Source organism: Netta rufina (assembly GCF_964035555.1).
Source record: "Netta rufina genome assembly, chromosome: 8".
In the NCBI taxonomy this organism is placed as follows: Eukaryota; Metazoa; Chordata; class Aves; order Anseriformes; family Anatidae; genus Netta; species Netta rufina.
The window spans coordinates 15059547-15084409 of record NC_140131.1 but is presented as its reverse complement, the minus strand read 5'-3'; the positions used below and the strand labels follow the sequence as shown (position 1 = coordinate 15084409).

The 24863-nt window shown below is 46.2% G+C and overlaps 1 protein-coding gene across 1 annotated transcript in view; it reads left to right on the top strand.

Moving 5' to 3' along the window:
• Positions 1-13413: 13413 nt before the first annotated feature.
• Positions 13414-24863, top strand: part of DDAH1 (dimethylarginine dimethylaminohydrolase 1) — a gene marked incomplete at its 5' end in the record, with an annotated part of 53235 nt that continues 41785 nt past the window's right edge. The window contains one exon of the mRNA XM_084290862.1: positions 13414-13719. Coding sequence (XP_084146988.1) covers positions 13414-13719 — 306 coding nt within the window. The remainder of the gene's footprint in view (positions 13720-24863) is intronic.

The following is a 24863-nucleotide window of genomic DNA, read 5'->3' as shown; positions in this document are numbered from 1 at the left end:
TTTGCTTTTTTCTGTACTTCATGTTACTCTCTTATTTACAGCTGGCTCTTGTCTTTTCTCTGCAAGATCTCTCGTTCATGAGCTGATCCTTTGCGTGAGGTGCACTGGATGATGCTGAGTCTTTCCCAAGCCGACCTGTTTCAAAAGTCCCAGACTGTGCTGTAAGCTCCTGCACCAAGCTGTAGCTGTGAAAAGTACCCCAGATGTTCGTAAACCTTTTCAAGAGCTTCTCATCACTTTTTCCTGTTTTGCTACCATTTGTTGTAGAGTAGCATTTTATGGGTGCAGTGTTTATCAAGGTGGTTCATTTGTGATATGTTAATTAAAGTTGCTATTTGTGTTTGCCAGGATGATTTTGTGTAACAGGTTTTTGTTATAAAAAACGCTGACCTTTAAAGTCCAAAGGCCATATTTATGAATGACTCATCTGCCCTCAGAGAGGCTGAAGATTACAGTACACAAACAAAAGATGAAACATACTTCTCTCATGTAACTTTTTGAGAAAGCAGTATTTGCCTATGGCATTCACCAAGGGAGCTTTCCCTTTGTGTGCAGGATGAAAATGGGGCAGGCTACAATAAAAGGCATTGTTGGTCCCAGCATGCAAAGAATGATGATCCAAGAACCAAAATAATAGAAAAGTGTTGGGAGGGAATTTAGTTCACAAACATGTCAGGATAGCTTCAGGCTTACTCAAGTTTTGATTCAAGCTTCTCATTCTTCTTAAATTCTTTCCAGGCCAAAATGAATTAAATAGTTGCTAATCCTCAATCACGCAGTGTTTCACTGGGCTCAGTGGCTGAGGACGGCCTTGCGGGGCAGCGATTTCAGGCTCCGATTCCTCGGTGACAGCAGACCCCAGGGAATGGTGTAGTGTGTACTTTTGTGCCATGATTGGGATCTGTCCCTTCAAACTCCACCGCTAAGTTCTCTGCAGGAGAGGCCTTTGTGCTGTTAGTCCTGGAGAGCATCTGTCATGATGGTCGGCAATATGACAAAGTTTTGCACCCGATGTGTATAATGGGGTATAAGCTATCGCCTCTACAGAGCTTGTTTCCAGACTAGAATATCGCCTGACATCTGCACTTTGGAAGCATTGAAAATATGAGAGGAAAACCAGTCTTGCTGTGCCGTACCTAGACAGATAGTGCCATCCCCAGACTCAACTCAGATACATAAATGTATAAATTGTCTTTTTTTTTTTCTCTTGCTATCAGGATGTTGTCCAGTTGAAATGATAACTCTGTTAGCAGTGAAATAACAAGGATAACAGTAAAACCTTTCCACATAAGACTTTTTTCCCCCCTAAACTTCTTTTTAAAAATAATGTCTCCTAAAAAGTTCAGAACATGTCTTTTCCTCCTCTTCGTTATCCCTAGTGAAAACTCATAGGGTCTGATGCCAGGCAGGAATTTGCGGTAACAGCTCTGTGTAATAACTCTGTAATTTATGTCCTACGACCCTATCAAATATCACTACAAACCATGTTCACAGTGCTGCAAATTACACAGCATTCACCAGTGTGGGAGATGGCATGTTGCCTGTTGTGAGAGATGATCCCACACCTAGAAGTGACTGGCAGCTTTTATAAAATAGCCAGGCATCCCTTTTGTGCCTGGCTGGTGAAGGACAGATGGTCTTTTTCTTCTTCAAGGAGAATTCCCATCAGGCTTTATTTGCAATAGTTTTTGTGCATATGAATTATTTGTATTAAAGGAGAATGAATATAGTGTTTATTTGCAAACTAATGCATCTAGAATGAAGTGAAGTTATTAACTATTTCTTGTACCAAAAATAGTTCTGGTTGTTTGAGGTTTATTTTTTCTCTGACAATGGAGATAATTTTCATTATCTCTAAGGCACCCCAGTGTTTGTCTGGCAGCAGAAAGCCATTTATACCTGCCTCTAAGGCCTCACTGCCCTTCCAGAGGGTTCCAGCAGACACAGGATAAATGAGAAAAAAAAGGCATAGGATAAGTTAATATCCTTAAATGTTTGTAATGTTTGTAATAGTCAGCCTTCCTCCTCCTGGGAAGTTCGTATGTAGATAGGAACGGCCCAAGGGGAAGGACTGATTCCCTCTTACCCTTTCTTTTCTCTCCTCACCTTTGATGTATCTGGTAGCTTATTTGTTCTTTAGTGAATATAGTTGAACCCTGTTCAGCTAATCTTGTGGATTAATAAAAATGATCTAGCCTCTGTGCAAACACAAGGTGATTTACACAGCACAATGGCTTGAGCATTGTGGTCTTGAGCTGTCAGGCTAAGTGGGGTGGTATTTTATCTTTGACTTTTTAGAGCTTTTAGAGCCCGTGCTCTTGGCTCCACAGGTACTTAATGGGTGTTCCCACTTTAGTTCCTAATAAAGTGATAATCATGATGATAAAAGAAGAGGCCTGAGCTTTTAGTGGCTTTTTTTTTCAGTGTGCTTTGCACAGCTTCACTAATTGCATTAGATTCAGATCTGAATTATTGAAGGCTGTTAAAAAAAAAAAAAAAAAAAAAAAAGAAAAGAAAACATGTTTTGGTCAAGGCCAATTAGGAGGCGTTCCTGGAAACTGCTTGCACCACTCAAGTTCAGCTGTCCATTAGGTACTATTATTTATACGGTACAAAAATGTGCCAGGAAAATTAAAGAGATTATAAAGAATTTTTTGCTGTATAGTTCCTAACAAGAGAAGTAAAATCTGCTCTTTCCTGTTAGAATCCCAACCTGCCTCGGCTCACAAAGGCGGTATGAACAAAGCAATGCCAAAACACATAAAAGACAGGGCTTCGTTTCCAAGAGAACTACGCAGGTCCCTGGATGTTGCAACGACAGAGCTTGCCGCTCGCCTTGAGTGCTCTGCGTGGTGTGCACAGCTGATGCTGCACTGTCCTGGAAAGCTGCTCACCTGCTCACGTGGACGAGTGGGCAAAGGAGGCACCTGCAGGTGGTTTGCACGCACAGTCCCGCACGCAGGTGCAGCCTCACTTTTAAGCCATTGTTTTATCTCCACACTGGTCTGTGCTGCTTTTTGCTGGCTGTAAGTGCTGCTCTGGGGGGTGTGCAGTGCAGAGCCCAGGTGGCGAGAGGGATGGCCAGAGACAATCCAAGGTAGTTTGGTGCAATAAAACAAGTGGCTGGTCAACGAGCAGGCAGGAAAGCAATTCTTCTCGGAAATTCAGTAAGAGGTGAAAAACAGTAAAAATGGAGTGGGAGTGGGAAATGGATGCCTGGGTGGGCCTGGTGAAAATCCCGTGTGATGGCTGCCTGGCCTCTGCAGGGGGGCTGGAGGCAATCGTGAAGCATCCACTGGCCTCTGGGTGGACTGCTCACTGGTGGAGCCAGGTGCAAGCGAGGATGTATTTAGATAGATAGATAGATATTAAAGAAAAAAAATCAGTGCTAGCAACAGCAGTAGGTATGACTGTAACGGGCTTAATGAATGTGGCCCAAGGGATGTGTCAGGTAGAAGGAGATACGTGAAATTTCTTGTGTGTGTAATTAGGGCACTTGGCAGCTGGGTGAGCTTTAATTGCCATCCAACACTCCCGATCTTGCCAAAGAATGAAGAGAGCTATTGATTTCCATCTGGGCACACAATTTACTTCTTAGTGCTCACCAGCCGGATGTGTATCTTCAGTCTCTGTCACTGCTGTGTGCAAGCTAAAGCTGCTTTCATCTGCAGGTTTCAGGTGGGGGTTCAGCTGAATATGTGGATAGAATTGCAAGGAGTTAACTGTAAAACAGCCTTCCTAACCACACTACCAGTACACAATGTGCTGTCAGCTTTGGAGAATCTCCACGTCTCTAGGTCCTCAGATAAAGCATCTCATTGCTGTAGTGTCCAGTTGCTTCCCAATAATAAAACGGGTACAGAAAGATCCTGCCTCTCTCTAGTCAACAAGAGCAAGGCACTGTTTATTTTATGATGTGTGTTTGTTTATAAATGTGGTGTTACTGAGCAGAGGACTAGACAAAAGAAGTGGATTTTACATTTCACTTTGAAGACACTAATGCCCATAGTCAACATGAGCCCTTTTGTGGGTGACTTCCAAATTTCATGGGCTGAATGCCACATTTTTGCCCTGTCGTTGACAGTTTCATTGTTCCAGGGGAGCACAGCTGGTGCAGGTCCTGATCTTGAAACAGAGACATGAGAAAACTTGTATGCAGGCACAAAGTGTAGCAATTTAACTTGGAAAAAAAATAAGGGGAATGTTATAGGAAAAGGTTGAGAAAGGAGCAGGAGGTAGAATTGCTTTTGCAAAGCTATTGAAAATATAGATTTGCTGTGATTTACAGTTCAATATGCAAATGGCATCATTATGCACAGTTTCAGATAACTAATCCAGCATTGTACGTGTAATGGAGATTGGTGTGCCTGTGCTGAGGGAATGTGCGGATGGCTTTCTGAAATTAAAAAAAAATAATAATAAAGGTTCAAATAATTAATTCCCTTCTGTTGAGGAACTGATAATTAGTAAAATGCTACATATTCAGCAGATACCCCTTACGCATATAAGGAATTCTGTTATATAGTGCCGCAGGCAATTTTGCTCTATACAGTAAAAATAAGCACGGTCAATAGTAAAAATTGTTAGATGTACCCAATTCTAGCAAAATGACTTGTACACCAAAAGGGAAGAAACAAATGCATAGATTTTCCTTTTGCCCATGTGTTCATCTGAAGTGACTTTACTGGAACAACTCTTCCCTGACAGCAATGATAAGGCAGAATCAGCCTCCAGATAGCTAAATACCAAGGAAGTGTGCCAAGGTTAAGTGATGGTTTAGAACTTACGATGAAAGCGGTACTCGACTTATACCTAAAAAGTAATCGTCTAAAAGTAATATTGTGTAATAAGGATTTTATGTTTTAATCTTTTTCTGACTTACCAGGAAAGAAATGCCTAACTTGGATTAGTATAGTCATTCACTGGTAATATCTCACTTTTTTTGTGTGTTTGCCTTTGTTTAAGAAAGATTTAATTTGAAGCAGTAGGGAAAAAATAATTCCCAAATTCAAACATTCTTGGAGACAGTGATCTATTTATGTTTGACTTTGATAACTAATCCCATTAAAATAGCCTGTAGTGGAAAGCAACCCATATACATGGACAAGATAGTGGAGATAAAAAAGGCAAGTTTTAGATCCATACTTGCCAACTTTAAAGTAAGAAAACGATGCATTTTCTGTTGGTTAGTTAGATCTTGAATTTCACCTTGTTCTATTGGAGTATTTTTAAATCATGATGTCACTGCTGCTTCACTTTCATGTATATATATCTGCCTTTCTAATCAGGAGATGACAGTATGCACAGCACAAGTCATCTGGTACCTCAGACAGCTGTTAGAATATAACAGCTATTGATACATCTCCTTTGTTATTCAGTGTTGGATCATAGCCTCATTTTATACTCAGAGTAGTGCTACTGTTTGTAACAAAATACTTCCCACATGACACTGTCTTGTCATCTTCACTGTTTCTAGTGAGACTTTGAGAAATGACTCATGGTGTGGTGTGTCCTACTTAGGAGAGTTCAGATGTTGCTTTTACTGAAGCGCTTTCCCAGGCCTTTGCCTTTCAGGTCATGAAAGAAGAGAACCCAGAAGTGTAAATGCTTAGAATAATTGGTTATTTTTAAAGATAGGTCTTTCTCTTGTAAAAAATAACTAAAAGAATACTTTTCCGTCTGCTATGAAAAAGATGTTTTAAATTGCTTTATACAGTTCCACTCCTGCTGTTTAATGCATCTGTGGAAGTGAGCAGATAATTATACTTCAGGTCTATATATCCTGTGAAACTACAACCATAATCATTAAATAATTATATTTTATTTAGATGCATAATAAAATTCCTTCCATTCCTACTTAATGTGGTCATTACCATATGGTATTTCTTCTCTGATCCTGAATGGATGAAGAATATGAGCATTTTGTGGTAGTAGTCTAGATATATTTATAGCAGTAAGGAGTAGAACTGGCAAAATACACCAAGTATACTTTTCTATTGCTGCTTTCAGAGAAATCAATATGAGAGCTATCTGCTTTCAGTGCTGCCTTTGTCTTTGCAGTTATGTTGTGAAAGGCATAACTGGTCCTCTCCACTTCATTTCACAAACCTTTCAAACAGAACAGAATTTATGTGGTCAGCAAAGCCATTGGCAAGCAGACTCAGTATGTGAACTGATCTCTTCTAGTTGTTTATTAAGACAACATTTATTCCTTTCAAATAACGTGGCTGGCAATGTTTGTATGTCTGCCTAAAATTTTAATGGTTGAATTTCTGTAAAATATTGAATTGCTATCAAGTGTAAAAGGATAGAGATTCTGAAATGTCAAGAGATCAGGCCAAAATGTGAGCATCAGTACAGAATATTTGCAGCATGTTAATTTACATGTCATCAGAAGTCCTCAGGACTTGGGGAAGAAAAAGAGTTGTAATCATCAGTTTCAAGACATCATTAAGAAAACATGAATGAGATCTTTTACAGGTGTACCTGCTTGTTCTTTGGAATATGCTGAAGTGCAAATCTTCAGTCTGGGTTGCGCTGATCTGTGGGATAATTTGGACGGACCCTACAAACCCATCTTCATGAAGGTCAATAACAACACAGCTACTCAGCAGTGCTCTGATGGTAGACCGTGCGCACAAACTGCTCGCAGGACAGGCAAGCAGGAAACATTTACTCAAGTGATGCGCATAAGGAGAAATGATCCTAGCAGTGAGTACAGTGAGATGGTTTCTGGTCTGGTTACTGCCTTTTGGAAAGAAGGTCTGGAAGTTCGGTAGGTGCTTCAGCTCAGCATTTCCTCAGAACCAGACATTAGGTGGTGTCAAGGATGCCTCAACTCCTGCTCATCTGTCAATTAATTGGCTTGAAGCCCGTGTTCCCAGCGCTGCGTCCAGACCCGGATGTGTGCAGTGGCACTGCTTGTCAGGGAACTTGTGTGCACTGGCAGTTATGTCCTTTTCTGAACTGCATCTTAACTGTTCTGTCTCTCCATTTTCAGCTGGCATATTAGAGGTATTCAGAAACCTCTAAATTAAGTGATAAAGAACAGCACAAATCAAAATGGAAAAAACTGATTATCTTGTATCTCATCAGATCTTCCAACCAGTGTCACTCCCCTGTTTACTACCTGCTTCCCATGGAGGCACTACAGATTGTGCTGGTTTGGAGGGGCAAACAGCTATTGAATATTTCTCTTTGAAGAAGAAAAGATTCTTTTATGTCTATTCTATGACGGATTACAGCAATGCTTATTGCCACAAGCCTGGATACATTAATACTGAAGCTAATCTGTGCATCTTTTCATGTTTTGTAGCTTAACTCTGACACTTAAGACAGTATATTAACAAATTCTTTTTAAAAAGCATATTGGAAATCTTCTACCTTCTCAGTTTAATTTGTGATGCATTAACCTGTTTGTCTCTAACACTAATCTTAGTGCCAAAGGAGCTGGCAAAAGACCTGCTTGTCCTTTGCAGGCATGCCAGAGAAACCACAAAGTTGTTGACTTATGTGAATACATTTATATATATGGATGTATATATAGGTGTGTCTGTTTACATATATACATACCCCCATATTTTCTTTCTTGAGGATACAAAAGCTAATTCCACTTTACCACGTTCATGTGAATGTACAGTTTTGTAGTTGCATTTGCAGGTTATTGACCAAATCAACACCAAAAATGTACCAAGCATTTACAAACCAAGGTAAAAGATGACAACATGACAAGAAAGGCTGGGAATTCATTCTCAGGCAGCTGGCCACTAGAAGGAATAAGAAATACAAACTAAGAAAAGCAAGAAATGCTACAGCCAAATGTCATTGCATCTTACTGCTGAGCTTGCGAGGGCTTTTCAGGCAATGAAATGGAGGGACAGCTTGCCACACCTGCAGGGTGCTGCCAACTGGTCAGCTGTCTCCGTAGAAAAGGCAAATGGAGACTTAGGGTAAACATTAAAAAGCAACTCAAGTCACTTTGTAAAGGGCTTGGGTCCTTTAGAAAATATTAACCTGGATCAATCAGCATTTCTAGGCTCTTGGTTTTTTAGGGATTAGAGATGTATTTTTGCTGGAGGACTGACGGAAAGAAAACACAGCATGTGCATCACCCCTTTCATATAGTTGCTTCCCTATTTCAGCAGCTGTGACTTACCAAAGAGTTCATCCCACACTTACCTCTGGCAGCCTTTTTGCGCTGCCCTTCCCTGCCCATGGGGGCACCTGCAGTGCTGCCTGGGCAGCCACCCCACAGCAGGCATTTTGGGATCTGTGAGACCCATTGAAAATTAGCTGCGTAAGGGCGAATGGCATGAGCCATCCCTCTTTCTACTACTGGAGCTGATATTCCTTTGCTAAGCTGATAAAATAGCATACTTTATTAAAAATGCCATCTGATACCAGGAAAAAGTCTTATTGTCTAGTTTTCCCAGGGTAGCCACAATGAGAACAAATTGCAAAGCACTTATCCTAGCCCTGTCTCCTCTTTCTTTCCTGGCTGGCGTAGTATTTCTGGCGTATTGCTGGGAAGTATATCCATCAGGGAAACAAATGGTGTCTTTCTATTCCTTTCTGTAAGAGAGATGTCAAATATTGTAATTCTGCATAAATCCCCACAGATTACTAGTCTTGCTTTTTAGTCCTGGTCATCTGAAACTGTGGTACCTAACCCAGCCTTTTTTATTATTCTTATTAATTGAACAAGAGACTTTCCTCCTACAGAGGAAGAATGGCAGAAGTGCATGTAGATGGTGCAGGTGAGGAAACATGAGCATGGCACATGAACAGAATTGAGCAGCTCCCTCCCGAATGATCTGTTTGCTCAGCTGAGTAGCCGATCCTGGTGGTACCAGTGCAACCTATTGTAACGAAACCCGTGGGAAGGCTGTAAATGCTAAGAATGCCCTGAGCCTCCGAGTTTTGTCCAGGCTCTTTGGTGCCATGTGTCCTGGCAACAATGCTGCCAAAGCTGACTTTTAAAGAATCACCCTTTGACAGCATTGTCCCCCAACAACTGCTTAGCTGTCAGCTCAGGGAAATTCCTCCTTCTCCAGAGTATGCAAAATGCCAGCTGAGAACAGGCGCGCTTCATTAGCCCATACCAGACAAAATAAATATTGTGTTTGTCCTGAACCAGCTATATATATAATTAATCTGACCATAGTAGGGCTGTGAGATAGCTCGGGTTCAGCTCAGGCGAGGGAAAATGCTGCTCCTGCACACTGGCAGATGCACTGCTGCTTTACACCACCCAGAGACATTGGTACCTCTTCCAAGAGCAGCCTCTTACACTGAGAGCTAAGTCTGTTCAGCATTTGGAACACATAAACGGCTCTGGAGGTTGTCCATGTGCTGGGGCAAAGTTAAGGGAGGTGACATGTTGCCTCAGGCGCCCGGCCACTTAGTACAAAGACTGTTCAGTGGACTCATGGTGTTGTTTTGCACTATAGTACTAGAGCCGAAGTTGAAAGTTAGTCATCTAGGTGAAAAGTCCTTTCCATGACTTTTCATGTATCCAGAGGATGATTAAAATACCATTTTCTCTTTTATGGCTGTAAGACCCAATCCTGTACCTTTGCTAAGAGAATGAAAGACCCTTGGGTCATAACGGGAGCTTTTCCTGCAAAGTGTCTGCCTCTGTTCATAATGGCGTTTGGCTGGGCAGTAGATGCACGGGTCCTGTACTGAGGTGAGGAATCCCTTAAACATGTACTCCTTTTAAAAAGTGAAGCTCGGCGTCTCTCCATCTCTCTGGTACAGCTTCAACCACCACAGTGGGAAGTGCTGGTGACTGAGGGGCTCGGTGGCCTTCTAGTCCTGGGTCTTCATTGTCTTGAGTTTGAGGTGGCATTCAATTACAGTGTGAGAGATGGTCATTAAGAATGTAGACCAGAGGTGTCTTTGCAGCCTTCTGGCACATCCGAGCAATCAGCCCAAATCCAAATTCTTTGTTGTCATTATCCCACAAACTGTTCAACAGCAGTGAAAAAAAGTATCAGTTATTTCCAGTGTAAAAGTGATAAGAGAAGCCCTGGACTGGAAAAGACCTCCTCTCATCCATCCTTCTTCCCCAGCTCAAGCTTTCTGCTCCTGACAGATATATTTTTAACTTCTTAAGAACAGCTGGTATGGCAGCTGCACAGTGTTCCCAGGCAATCTTTTCCTCTGCTCCTTATTGTTAGAAAGTTTTTCCTACTTTTTCTTGCAGTAATCTCAGTCCCATGCTTGTCTCCAACCTTGTGGGTAAGGACAAATTATTCCCGTCGTCTTTGCAGCAGCTTTTCACAGAGCTGCAGCCTGTTCTCAAGTTACAGCTGTAAAAAACTCTTATTGATATGCTGCTGATGATTTTGTCAAATGGATGAAATTTTTCTCTGTTTATTGATGACTTTTCTGTCATAACTTTTAAGCCATATCTTCATTCTCGATATCTAGTGCTTTCTCCTGCAAGTGAATGCACTGCTCACATGTGCTTCCTCAAGTGCATTTTGCAAGGCAATTTTCTTTTCACTGTCACTGCCAGCAGATGAGACTGTGTAGTGTCAGTCAAAAAAAAAAAAAAATCACATTTTTTTCTATATTTTCTGTATAGTGTTTTCTCCTTTCTACATGCATCTTTCTATGATAGTGCTTGAGTGGTCTGCATTATGTCTTATGCTACCAGCACGGTTTTCTCCTTTTGCCTGAATTCCATAAGGTGACACAGCTTTTTTCTTGCTGGGAGGCAGCTTTGTTCTTTAACAGCACTTGCTCCAGCAGGACAAAATTACCAGGAAAATACTGGCTATACAGCAAGGCAGACGAGAAATACTGTGTAGATGACTGTAGCTGACCCACTTTGTATTATTGCCTATGATGAATTTTAACGTAACTCCTGCAGGACTATGTGAATACATTCCATTATGTAACGCTAATTTGTGTGCAAACTGATATTTTGTTAATCTTATTACAAATATGCACAATCTTGCTCTGACTGCATCTGTTCCTAGATTGCTGCTGATGCCTTTCTGTTCAACATAAATAATAGAATGATCGCAATCAGCAAACAGTTTGTCATTTGTATGTACACTGCACCCTTTATAAATTGGTGGAGCCAGACAGGGCTTTGTCTTTCTACTGCCGTAATTATTTCTGTAACCTTGTCTAAATAGGTAATGTTTTATGTTTCCAAAACACGTTGCATTCTTTGCATGCTGCTGCCCGTAAAGAGATTATCTTTCCTGCAGCCCCGTCCCCTACAAGAGGAAGGCACCCAGCGGTGCTGGCTGTGATGCTAGGCCAGCTCCCACGAGCCACCTGGGGACAGCCCGGTCAGTGGCAATGCCTCCGGGGCAAACCGCACTGTCCCGTCATTTAATATGCAGCCAAGATGACTGCACGGCATCTCTCATTGAGATCTAAAAATTGTCAGAGCATATAAATTCACAAGGTATTTATGAAAGTCAAAAAATCTGTATTGACTGGAACTCTCCGATTGAATGGCTGTAGAACCAAGTCTTTTCAATACTTTTTCAGGTAGGAACTCTGGCAATTTTTTAAATTGTGGAAAGATAGTAGTGTTTTTTCTTCTGGCTAAAAGTCATGCTAACAAAAATAAATAAATAAATAAATAAATAAATAAATGAAGACTCCCAATGGCCAAATCCTGAATCTGTAAGGTGTAAAAATCAGCCTTAATGATTGTGGGAGGAGCACACATTATATATACTCTGTGAGCTATTGAATCCGGTATACCAGAAATGGTATAGTACCATTTGTAGTTGTTTTTCAATAATTTAAATTGTCCTAAACGATAGCAGCTCAATTGCCTGACCGTTTGTTTAAGGAGAATGATGTTTGCACATTACTCAGTGAATCACAGTTATTCAAATAACTGCGCCTATGCACGTTAAATAAAGGCAGCTGATAGGGGGTATTTGGAGAACGTGTGAAAAATGTGGATAAAAATCTAGTCAGCTGCCATTTTAGAAACACTCTTCGATATTTCCTTCATGTTACTCATTAATCATATCCCAAAAAGCTGAAATGTGCTTGTGTCCGCGATAGCACAACCAAGGCAGCTGCTCTGAGCGCCAAAAGGGAGCACGGAGCCGTGTGCTGGGGGAGTTCAGTGATCAGAGGGGCAACCGAAACAGCCTCGCCAGGAAAAGAACAGCTGGAAGGGAAATTTATGTTCCTCCTCACTTCCCATCTGCTCTGATGAGAAGAGGCTTTGAGGTACCCGGGAGGGTGTCTCCCTTGATGCAAGGTCTGGCGCGGAGCCGAATTCGCTCCCTGGGAGCCAGAGGTGTGCAGCTGGAAGGACCGGAGAGGGCTGGGCCTCTTCCAGGGTGACCTCCTGTCAGGATGAAGCCTGGGGAAAATCCAACATGGGGAAGGGCTTCTTTTTAGGGAAAATGATGGAAGCTCCTCATTGTTTCAGTCTCCAAGGCAGAATTGGAGCAGAACTCTGGTTTCCCTACCACCCTGCAGAGGTGGAAACTTTGGTACCTTAAAGGAAGGGAAGAAGGTGGACAAGCTGTCCCAACAAATGGTCCTACAGAAAGGCATGAAGAGTGATTTGGGATTGCCTGGTTTTATTTGCTCTGGATTGTATCTGGAACTGCCTTCCTTCGTGGCAGATTCTCCGTTTGGCTTTACGGATCCATCTCCCAGCCATCCGCCCAGTCCCAGGGAAACAACAAAGGGGGAGTGTGCTGACAGCACCCTGCTTGGGCATGACAGAGCAGCAAGTGGCCTCTCCGTGCTGAGCCTGTCTGAACGCGGAGGTGTGGGGAGATGCCGGAGAGATGCTGGGAGATGTTTGGGTACTGGTGGTGGTTGTCAGAGCACTGCACGCCTGGAGGCTGGGTCACAGGATGACCGTGTACCCCAGCAGCTCCCAGAACGGTGAGGAGCAGTCAGTGGGCGCCTTGTGCCTGACGTGAACAAACTGAGGGGCACTCGGGCTGAGATGCCGGCCGTGGTGAGGGGCAGAGCTCGAGGTCCCTCTCCCACACGCCGGGCATCGCCCAGCCGGCCTTGGGGGCTGCCGGCCCGGCACGGACCCCGCAGCGGGCGGGAGGGCTCGGGGTCGCGCGGCGGGGCCGGACCCGACCCCAGCCCCGGCCGTTGCGGGGCCGCCTCACGTCGAGGCGCGGCCTCGCCCCCAGCCCCAGCCGGGCCGGGCGGGTCCCATCCCAGGTAAGCGGCTCCCGGCGGGGGGCGGCCAATGGCGGGGCGCGGCCGCCGCCGCCAGCCAATGGCAGCGCGCTCGGCGGCGGCCCCGTGGCGCCGTGCCCGGTGGGCAGCCAATGGGGCGCGGCCGGGCCGCGGGCGGCGCTTTATCAGCGCCAGGGCCGGCGGCGGCGCGGAGCCGGTCGCGGCGGTGCTGGTGGTCCCGGTGCGCGTCCCCGCGCCGCGGCCGCGCGCAGCATGGCCGGGCTGGGCGGCGGCCCCGGCGCCTTCGGGCGCTGCACGCACGCCGTGGTGCGGGCGCTGCCCGAGTCGCTGTGCCGCCAGGCGCTGCGCAGCGCCGCCGGCCCCGAGGTGGACTTCGCCCGCGCCGAGCGGGAGCACCAGCTGTACGTGGGCGTGCTGCGGGGCAAGCTGGGGCTGCGGGTGCTCGAGCTGCCGGCGGACGAGAGCCTGCCCGACTGCGTCTTCGTGGAGGACGCGGCCGTGGTGTGCGAGGAGACGGCGCTGCTCACCCGCCCGGGCGCGCCCAGCCGCAGGAAGGAGGTAGGGGCCGGCACCGCCTGCGCGACCCCCGGCCCCGGCCCGCAGGTGCTCGGTGCCGCCGGGCTCGGCCCTTCCCTTCCCTGCAGCCGCCGCCCGGGGGTCGCTGCCGCAGCGCGGCTCAGCCCCGGCCCCGCGGCAGCCGAGCGCGGCGCTTCGCGGAGCTGCCGCCCGTGGTCTCGGTGTCGGGCGCGGCGGGGTGGGCACGGCAGTGCAGGGGGCGGGCGGGGGCTGCAGCCGGGCTCCGGGTGCTCGCGGGGCGCCTGCCGGGCGCGGTCCGGGCGGGTGGCCGAGTGCTGCCCGGCTGCTGCATCCTCAGGGGCTGAGGGACCTCTCGTACCCAGCCCGGAGCTGCAGGGCTGTCCGGCTGGCCCCTTGCCTTCCCGCAGGTGTGTCCCGGTGCAACCCTCTCTCATCTCGCAGTGGCCGTCTTCCCCGTGGGCAGGACTCGCCCCGTGATCCGTGGGCACCTGCAGCCTGCTGCTGCCCGGGATCAGTGCGTGACCCTGGGCTGGCTGGCAAGTACAGCGGGGAGTGGTCTACGTGGCCTTAGCATGCTTGGTATGGGTATGGTGCCGTCGTTCTAGCAATAAGGCTTGCTTGAGTGTTGTCCTCCAGTGAGTCCTGGATGTCTCACAGCTCTTGCACACATGTACCTCCATGAGCGCACACACGTGTACGTGCTGCTTCAAGTGCATCCCAGCCCTCTTGGAGCCAACAGCACCAGCGTGAAGCTTCCAGCAGTGGATGTTGCTCAGCTGGAGCCCAGCTGAGCTTTCTGAGGCCCTATCCCATGAGTCACTGGTGTGTGTTGCCATGTGCACTCCAGCGGCCTGCAGGAGAAACGCCACTGTCACTGGCTGGGCTTCGCAAGTAGACAGGAGTCTGCGTGTGGAGGTGGGGGTCAGCTCTGGGTGGGTGTGCTTAGAAGGAGCCTGGAAAGCAAGGGGTGGTGGTGTATGTTACCCAGCTGGTGGCAATTGGTGGCACTGGCAGGAGGTGGGAGACTCCAGTTGCCACCAGCTGAAAGTGAGAGGTGGTATTTCATTGCCTACTTTGAGGTCTCAGGTTATGCCAATGCACAGTGAGCATGAAGAGATGAGATATGGCAGCAGAACTGAATGTGATAGTGGCTGTAACTGTTTGCTCTGCTATTTGAGGTGCCATAAGGAAACTGAAAAGCATGAAACAAGGAAGCAAAGGATGTGGGATACTTCTTTGTTTAAAAAATCCCAAGTTATGTTTTCTTCTTTATTCCTTCCTCTTTGTTCTCCTCCCTTCAGTGTTGCTAGCTATTCTGCTTCCATGAAGGCAGTGCACAAAGATGCATAACCTGAGGCTGCAGGGCTAATGAGGGGTAGTCAGTGATGCTTGAGGCTGCTTGGCCCTTGAGTGAAGTAGTGTTGAGTGCAAGTACCTGATGGCATTAGCCCTCTCCTGAGGGTTAAAAGCAGCGAATTAAGTTCCATGAGTTCTATCCTGCTTATTATAAGAATCAGTCAAGTAAAAGAATCAGTCAGGTAAAACAGTCTGTTTTCTACCTCATTAACAAAAAACAAGACATGGCATTTACTTATGTAATTCTAAATATGTTAAATTGTTTTAAATCATAATTAGAAGCTGCTCCCCAGCATCCACAAAATAATTAAAAAGGATTGTGCTGGAAAGGATGCATATGGTAACAATTTATCATTGAATTATGTAGTGTATTGTCAGTTTGAGGGTAATACAAAACTTGTTCTGTTTATATTCCTTTTTGCTGGGCTAGATCTCCTATTGATCAGCACCAACTACTTTGCATGAAGTCATAACTCAGCCATGATTTGAAATAAAGCCTGAACAGGGTAAACTCTTAGCAGAAGCAGCAGAGCAGATTTACTTCTTTCCTTGGATGGCTTGTCCAGGCGCTATCACAAATCAATGTAAGAGGAAGCTTTGAAGCACAACTTGAAACTTATTAGTTTCCTTGATTGAAGGGGCAATCACTCCCATGAGCTTTCTATGAATTAAAAAACAAACTATAAATATCCTTCAGCTCCTCAGGACCTACGTGGATGTTATTCAGAGCATGAAGCCAGGCTGTTCACTTGTGTGGCAGGAGGGCAGGAGACAACAGGCTCAGTGGAAGCAGTACATTTTAATGGGGTGTAAGGAGGCTGCTCACAGTGAGGGTGGCCGGGCAGTGAAATGGGGGCCTGGAGAAGCTGTGCAGTTGTCTGTGGAGGCTTTCAAGACCTGACTGGATAAAGCCCTGCATGACCCGATCTGTTCTCATAGCTGGCCCTATTTTGAGAGGGAGGATGGACTAGGAACCTCCTGAGGTCTCTTCTGACTTGAATTACTCTGGGCATGAAGCCTGTTGTAGGTTGGGGTACTTGGAGATGGGCATTGTCAGTTAATGGTCATGAAATTTGCCTGCCCAGGACATGAACAGTCACCAGATCTGGGTGGCTCCATGTCTGATGGATCCACTGCCAAAGTCAGAAGGACGAGGCCCTGTGAAATCACTTTTCTCATGCTTTCTGGAGGACTTAGCTCCTAGCCCAGCTGGCCTGTCCAGCCCGGCACAAACGTGACTGGGGCTCGTACCGTCAGTGGGCGGCGGAGGGAAGGCAGTGGCTGCGGTCCACGTGCGGTAGGGGTTTCTCACAGTGCAGTCCTGCTCGCTTTATGTAACAGAGGCGTAGCCCCATGAGCACTGCAGCAGTGCGGCTGGCGCTCGGCTTAACCCAGTTAACGCGAGGGCCGTGCGCTGAGCACGCGCTGCGGCCCTGCCTCCCGTGAGGCTGGGAGTTGCTGCAGCCAGGCACGGCCTGCTGGTCTCAGCCCTGACCTGCGGGGCTGCTGGACACCGCTTCTGGGAAGTGTTAACAGAGGGGGGCTCGTGTCCAGGCAGCTTGCCAGGAGGCCTGTGGTGGGCCAGGCTCTGAAGCCCCATCAGGACAAGGGGAAGATGAAGGGCCTGGGGGCTGCTGTGGTACAGCCTGGCTGGGCACAGCTGGAGCAGTGCACGGAGCCGCTCAGTCCTCCCGCCTGGCAGGCGGCTCATCAGGACACACCATCCCTGTCCTCCCCCACTTCATGTTACTGAAAACCATAATGCAATATTTAAGAACTGTCGCGGAGTGTTCTTTTGCTGACTAGACTCCTTATTAAGAAGGCTTGTTATCAATTACTGCAACGCTGTGTGTAGCAGGCACACTTCTGCAGCAGTCTTTAATAGCACAGACTGAGCTTCCAGGCTGTACAGAGACTGGTGGTTCCCCTTCCAGCACCATTGGACTCTTTACTGGTTTTCTGCCTGGAACAAAACCCAACAAAAACCTCAACCCACAGATTGCTTGTTCTAGCTCCAAGTTATTGTAGGGAGGAAAAAGAGTTGAATTAAACTTGGTCATGTTCAGTCAGTACTGGGAAACAGACCAGTATTTTTTTTTAGTAAAGCAGAAAAATTGGTCATGCATTTAATGATTTGTTTGCAAGAGGCAGAGGCTTATTTCAAGGCATTATATTTCTGTGTTATCAACTCCTGAACTTATTTTAAAATTCATAGTTTCTGGAGAGTTTTGGATTTAGCAGAAAGGTGAAAGCGTTTAGAGTAAGCCAGAGATAGATACCTAATGCGGATAAGCTGCTGTTTTGTTTAGCTGTGTGCAGTCACCAGTGCACTTAATGTTCAAGTTGAGTAACTCTAATGGAAATGCTGTGATCACTGATCAGGTTCCAGCACCTTTTGTTCCAGCAGCGTGTTCTCAATTGCTTATTCCTCTAGTATAAACATTTCACGTCACCTCCTGAACGCACCAGGGCTAGATGGGGGGAGAAGAGCCCCGATCAGCACATTGCTCGTACTGCCTAAGTTGTCTTAATGTGCTTGGGATAGCACAAACAGCACTTCTACCATTTCTGTGCTTATGCAGGCAGATGGAAATCCAAAAGCTCAGCGAAATATAGCCCCCGCTAACCTGGCCTCTTCTTTTCAGCTGCTGCATTGGGAAGGGGAGAATGTCTGGGATCTGCTGCAGAAGAGATCACCAAGTGATTCTTCCTTCAGAAGTCAAGAGGAAATCTTGATCCAAGAGCCCTCTCTCTTCCCACCAAAACCCATGGGGGACCAATCTGTGGGGCTGCATTCCTGCAGCATGGGGAGGGAGGAGAGGCAATGAGGATGGGGTGAATAATAAGGGAATATGTTTATCATGTGCTGTCTTCTCAACAAGCTTTGGAAGAGCCTCCCAGTTGCCCCTTGAGCATCTCTGGGTTCTTCCTGAATCTGCTCACTGGGTGGCAGGGCCCTGTGCACAGCTGTGGTCCTGCTGGGCCATGTAACCTGCTGCTCAGCACCAAGCACCCCCCTGCACAGCCACCCCATCCTGCTCCATGTGCTCCCATGGGGCTGCGTGGAGAGGTTATCCTGGAGCTCATGCATGCGCTGGGCTGTGGACCTGACTGCAGCCTGGTGCTGCCAGGAGTGGTTCGTGGGCTGGGTGGCCAATGCCTCTGAGAAAGCAGAAAGCAAACAGGTGAGAAGTTGCCTGCATAGGCAGCTCTGGTTGTGGTGCAGCTGCCAAATGACAGACATCTCGTCCATTCCATCTGTAGACCTCAGTAGTTCTGTAGGATAATGCCTGTTGCAAAGTAATAAAAGAGCTTGACTCTGGAGAAATGTTTCAAGGCTCTGCTAGTTCCTGAACTTAAATGGGCTATGGGGGTTTATTTTATAGCACATGCTAGTATGCAAGAGCCTGTATTTGCTGACTAATCACTTAAACCAGCATTTTTCTGCACAACTGGCAGAGACCTGTCTCATTTCCATGGAGGATTAGCACTTGCTGATTGTTAGAGAGGCAAGAGATTAAAAAAATCCACCAACTTTAATTCATAGTTCTGTAAATTGTCATAACAGATCCTGGAGGTCGTCTTCAGTTGCACTGGCTGCTCTGCATTCACTTACTGTGCTTCACCCATGCTGTTACTGGTTAATGTTCTGCCTAGAAAGCTCGGGAGGGAGTCTCAGGGGTTACCCCTCTGTCATTACTTAGTGTTTAAACCAGCTGGCGAGTAAACAGGGGCAAAAGCTTTGAGGATTGACAAAACAACTAGAAATGGTGTTAGGCACCTTTCTGCCCTCAGGCTGTGTTTTTTTTTTTTTTTTTTTCTTGAATGCTTTTCCCATTTTACACTGAGCCATACACAAGCTCCTTTGGCCTCTTCTTTTCAGTGTTCTCATTCTAACTTCAAAATCAGAAGTGTAAAAGATACTGTCGCTGGTTGTCACTGCTATCTGCAGCTGTGCTGAAAACAAGTCCAGAAGTCCTAGTCAGATGTAGGAAAAGATGGTTAAGATGGATGGATACCTGGGCTGTGCTTGTCTTTTGCAGAGACAGTGTGTTCTCAGTGCTCTCTACACAGAATGGATGCAGCCAAGTGCTATGATCTTCCCTCTCTGACCTGCAGGACAGAGTGTGTGCTGGGGCCTGTGCTGAGGGAAAGCAGCTTTCTCCAGGAGCAAACAGGTGCTGCCCATCTTGGGGTACAGAAGGCGACCAAGTGTCTCTCCTCAGAATCTACATCAGTACTTTCTGCAACTGGTTTCGTTAGCTGTCATTTCAGTGTTTTGGTGCTAGCATATAAAATAAAGGAAAAGCACCCAGTGGAGAAGTTCTGTCTTGTGTGCAGCTTTCCTCTTGAAGAGACCCTGAGGTGAGTTTTAAAAGAATCACTGACAGCATCAGACCTGTATCAGGAGCCTATGTAATTGCAGCCTCAGACACGTGGAAGGAACACTTTAGCCTCTTTAAGCAGCCTACTTCAAAAGCAGGTTGTGTTTGTTTCTGTGGCTCTGTTCCTCGTAACTTTCTGCAGCTGGAGTGTTGCTGTGTAGTTTGGGTATGTTCTGCTTTGGTCTCCAGGTTCATTGCTGATGGAGCTCTGACCCTGCATTAATAGGGCTGACACTTCAGGCAAATGGGTCATGCCAAGAGCTGCATTCTTTGATTTTTCAATTTTGCTGCTGTAATCACAGATCTAATGAAAATATTAGGAAGCAGCTTCTAGTCAGATCAATATAAGTGGACTGTATTCATTATAATTGGTTTCTATCTATAGAACTGTAAAATGATCTTTAAGGATGGTCTAGGAGCAAGTCAAGTTCAATGCTCTTCTACAAGAGGCGATGTTTAGACTTTAATAAATTGCTACATCAAGTTTCTCAGCAATATGAGTTGCTGACCAAAAGATTCAAAGCAAGAAAGGCAGAAGCCAAATTAAATGCCTGCTTTTAATATCCTGTGAACACCAATTATTATTTTGCAACCCTGATGTCAGCTGTTGTACCTCTTTAATCAACAATTCTTTAGCTGTGATAGTCGGTGAGCTTATGGTTCAGTGCAAATGCTAAGTGGTTAAAGGTTCCGAATAACCTTAAGCATTTCCATAAGAAAGTGAAAAGAGCCTTTTCTACTGTTCTGACTTATCCATATGGCTCGGAGCTACCCTGCTTCTTCCCCAAGAGATTCCTGCCCAACTGTCAGATTGAAGCTAAATCTTTCTCTTTGGCAGCTGCCTTACTTAAAAGCATCATAAAAATTGCTTTAACTCAGTCACTGCTGGAAGCTTTTTTGGAGTACAAAGGCGGGTTCCTGGCATCCCCAGTTGTTTGAGAGATTATTTTTTTAATCTCATACTCCCTACAGTTCCGCAGTACCCCGTGTACCCTGCCAAGGAGAGGGTTTATATGTGGGCTGCAGCACTGCCTTGCTTGTGGTGTGATCTGGCAGCACCTTCTGAGAGCTGAGTGGGATGCAGTGGAGCTGCTGTGTGCTCTGCTTCTGCCTGCTGGCTCTGAGACACTTCAGTGTGGGGAGCGCAGTCCCCAGCTGAGCTTCCCAAGCTGTACCAGTAGCACAGGCAGCAGCTGCTCCCAGTGCCGTGCCAGGACACACACAGGAAGAAGTGCGTGTCTTTGTTTCCCCCCTCTGCCGCTTGCATGCTTCCACTTGCAAATTCAGCTCTGGTTTGCTGGGAATACGTGTGCGGAGTGCCTGTCCTGCAGGTCAGAGAGGTGCCTGTCTGTCGCTTTGATAAAGCTTGTAAAACTGTTGGCTCACTGTAAAATATACTTACTGCTGACTTAGGAGCATACATGTGGCAAAGGTAAGACCCTCTGGTTTGGTCAGGTGGGATTTGGGGAGAGTTAGTAATAGGTCCAGTTGTCCTTAACAAACTCAGTGCCTCCAGTTGTCCCTCTTGTGAGGGCAGCAGAGCATGCAGCATGTCAGCAAGCACGACTGGTGTAAACGCTGACCTTCTTAATTAAAGCAAGCACACTTAGGCTTGCATTTCTGTCAATACTGTTCTTCTGCCCTTGCTGGTTTCCCAGGAGTGATTCTCAAGGATCAGGCTGGTCCTTGACCTTGGCTGCAGACACAGCAGGACTGCGCTGAGGATGCTACAGGAGGTGACCATATAGCAAGGTTTAACTTGCGTTACTCTGTTCTGTTGAATGAGTTGGTGAGCTTAGTGGTACAAATTAGTCCAAGAAAATGGTGTCTGTGCTTCTGTGTTCAGTTTTCAGAGGACTTCTTTGTTTTAAGTCTCCTGGTAAACAGTACTGGATGAGAAATATAGGCTAGATTAGTGGATGTCTGACCTGAAACATGAGTTGCCTATACAGAGCAGGAGTCTCCATCACCCAGAAGTTATCCCAGTGCATAGACATCTGTGTACAAGCCCTTGCTTTTGAAAGGCCTGCAGAGGTTAGTGCCTGCAGAGCATGTGCTTCTGTCAGAAATGTAATTACCATGGTCAGTAACTACTGATCAATTTTTGCTTAAACACACTATTTTTGTAGAGGAGCACATCTCTGTTCAGTCAAGTTTTATGCTGTAAGAGTTTCGATCTGGCCAGTGGTAGGAACTGGTTAGTCATAGCTCTAGAGTGAGATGAGCGATGTGCTCACAGCATTGGGTGACAGTATCTTTTTTGCTGCCTTTCTTTGTAGTAGTAGCAATACCTTCTTTTAAGGAAGTGTTTTATGGCTCAGATGTACCTGAGTCAGGCCCTGCTTCCATCTAACGCAGCTGATAGCACACAATCCGGCTGAGTCAGCTGGTGTATTCTTTCTGTTACTTCACACTGATAGCAAAACCAAACAAGTACATCAAAAATAGCTTGTTTGAGACTTGCAGGATTCATTTTAATTTCAGTAGACATTCAATGCTTGGCACTGTCTTTAAAAAAAAATAAAATAATTGTGCTAATTTGTTTCTGGAAGGGCTGTACGTGTTTATAGTAAAGGAGCTGGCGCTCTGCCTGCTTCTGAATGCCAGATGAAGTTCTATGGTAAAACCAAATTGTCTGTCTCAGCTCAGTCCCAGCTGGCCACTGCAGCAAGCTGAAACAAGACCTGCCACATAATTGGAAACTAGGAGCAGTGTTGTGATATCTTTCTGGATTTCTTTCCTTTTATCTGTGAAGAGGCTTAACCTAGAGTTGTCATGGGAGCTGGATGCTGTATGTTTGTTCCCACACCCCATGGGGGGGATGTTTCCGGACAAGAGCCCTGCACACACCAATGTCTCTGGGTGGTTGGTGTCCTTTGAGTTGCAGGCCAGCAGCCATGGAGGTGGTCATCTCCTTCCAAGCACTCCTGTTCAGCTAACTTGAAAGGTGAGTGCTTTAGAGAGGGAGCCAGGTTGTGGCCTGCTGTCCAGAAGTAGCAAGCTGCTGTTTTAAAAGCACTTCAGATGTTTAGTACTAATTTCCTGGTTATGCCTCTTTATAAAGATGAGATGTTTACCAGTCCTTCAGGAGTTCATTTTGCAAACAATTTAAGTGATTTGGAGAGTTTCATCTACCCAGATGGCTGAGTGTCTGGCATCACTGTGTCTGAAACCACCAAGGTGGTACCTCTCGAGCACCTCATGTTCTTCTAGCCCTGACTGTACAGAGGAGCAGAGCTGCAGCTCTTGCTAGCCACTAGGTTTCCCCAAGGCTTAATGCTAGTTTGTGGCTCATCTTATGTTGAAAGCCTCTGATGGGAATATTAATGCCTGTGCTGACAACATGTGGTAGTTAGAGCTGAAGTGAGCAGCGCTGTTGAGAGCCAAATAGAAACTGCTTAAAGATACTGCTGGAGGAGGATATGAGTTAGATAACTATTTCTAGAATTTCTTGACTGTATTAGGACGTTCCCTTCTGAATGAGCACTTCTAAAACTTTCTTTTAAATACTGCATACCTCCAGTATTGCTGAGAGGCCACTTTTTTTTTTTTTTTTTTTGAACGGGGCTTAGATTATTCACCTGGATAAGAAATGCTGTGTGATGTTCTGGTTACCTGTCTTGGAAACACAGCATAAGCAGAAAAGGTAGGGGTGGCTGAGAAGACCTTGCTGTGGCACAGGACTGCTGTTGTGTGAAGCGGGGCTAATTAGATAAATGCCTTCATCTTAAAAAGCTATTCTGGGGAGGGGAGAAATAGGAGAGCTCTATAATATCTCAAATGGTACAGAGAAAATGAACTGGGAATGATAAAAACAACCTGATGACATCCAGAGCAATACCCAGGCAGCAGACTCGAGCCGAAGGAAGTACTTCGTCATGCAATGCACAACTGAGCTGTCAAGTTCATTGCCAGGATGTTGTGGGGTCCAAAAGTGCAGCTGGGTGTAAGTTAACAAAAGAGATCCATCAATACCTGTTCAACACTTTGATCCAGACACAATATCTGGTTTTGGAAATGTGTATGCTGCCTCTTACAATATAAGCTGAGGAAAAGTATACCGGAGACAGAATCACTCTATACTGTTATTCTTCCCTTAAGCTGCCAGTGCTGCTGGAGTCAGGCTACTTGGATATCCAGGTCCCTGTGACCCACTTAAGCAGCTGATGTATTATGAATAAGCTGTAATACTGATAGCTGGTTAGCAGCCTCATAATGAGTCACTCACTGTGATCCTGAAGGTTATGAGTGGTTCAAGGGCTGCAGTTTGGGACATGCATCTCCACTGCTGCCCTGTGTGAATCCTGCAGTCACCTTGCTGGTGTTCCTGTCCCGTGGGGCAGTGGGAACCTGTGCTCAGGCTTAGTTCGGGTGTCAGGTGGTGCTAGGTGGGCTGCTGTAGCACCACATGTGGATGCTCTGAGGTCAGGTGTTAACTTCTGTCTTCTCTGCCTCTATCCATCCTAGCACAGATACTAGAGAATTGCATGATTCCACTATTAAGACAGGCTGAGATATTTTATGTCAACAGTATGGAAGGATTTTTTCCCCCCTTACAAGTCAGATTAACCCTAAGAAACAGTGCATACTTTGTAATGTGGAGATCTCTCATTGGGAAATGTTGTTTCTAGCTTTTCCACATCAGCTGTGAAAACACATAGCCATCCAAGCTCTGCAAAACGATTCTTAGAAAGGCCTAGCAATGAATGCTTGGCATACAGAGGTTTGATGTACTGACAGCCAGGCTTAGTGAAAGTGTCCTTGAGGAGGTCTGGAAAAAAGGTGCTGTGGGGAGGGTGGTCTCTTCTGGGCTTTGAGGTCAACATTGTCATGGGGGAGCTGATGGCAGCTGATAATCTGCCACTGTTGGCTGTGGAGATCATGGTCAGGCTTTCCTGAATAGCATGATACAGATAGTAAGCCTGAAGGCATCAGCCTTGGTGGTAGGAAGCTCTTTCTCAGAGGAGCCTTTTGGAAAAGGTGTAGCTCTTTTCTGCACTTATACCTCTGCTTTACAGGTAATCAATTTTTTAAACATGTGCAGAGCAGAACTGATCTTATGCCTGCGAACAGCACTCACAGGAGGCATTTCCAGGTAGGTTTGATGAATGGCAGGGTGCCAGGAGTGGCATCCATCTTGTTATCTGAGATAATGCCACGAGCAGCCTAAAAGCCCTTTCTGACAGAGCATCGAGCTTGGCCTGCAAAGCCTCCTGCTTGGCCTCCTCCCAGCTGTGAGCCCTTTCCAGACACCTGGTGCAGCCCCATGGCCTCAGTGGTGGGCCCCTCAGATATGGGCTGCGTGAGCCTGGGACCTGGTGGTTTGCACCCAGGCCCTGCTGGGCAGAAGGAAGGGCTGGAGCTGCATCTCTGTCTGCTTCAGTGCCACTCGTTTGGCTGCCGTGTGCTCCCTGGGGCTTGTCT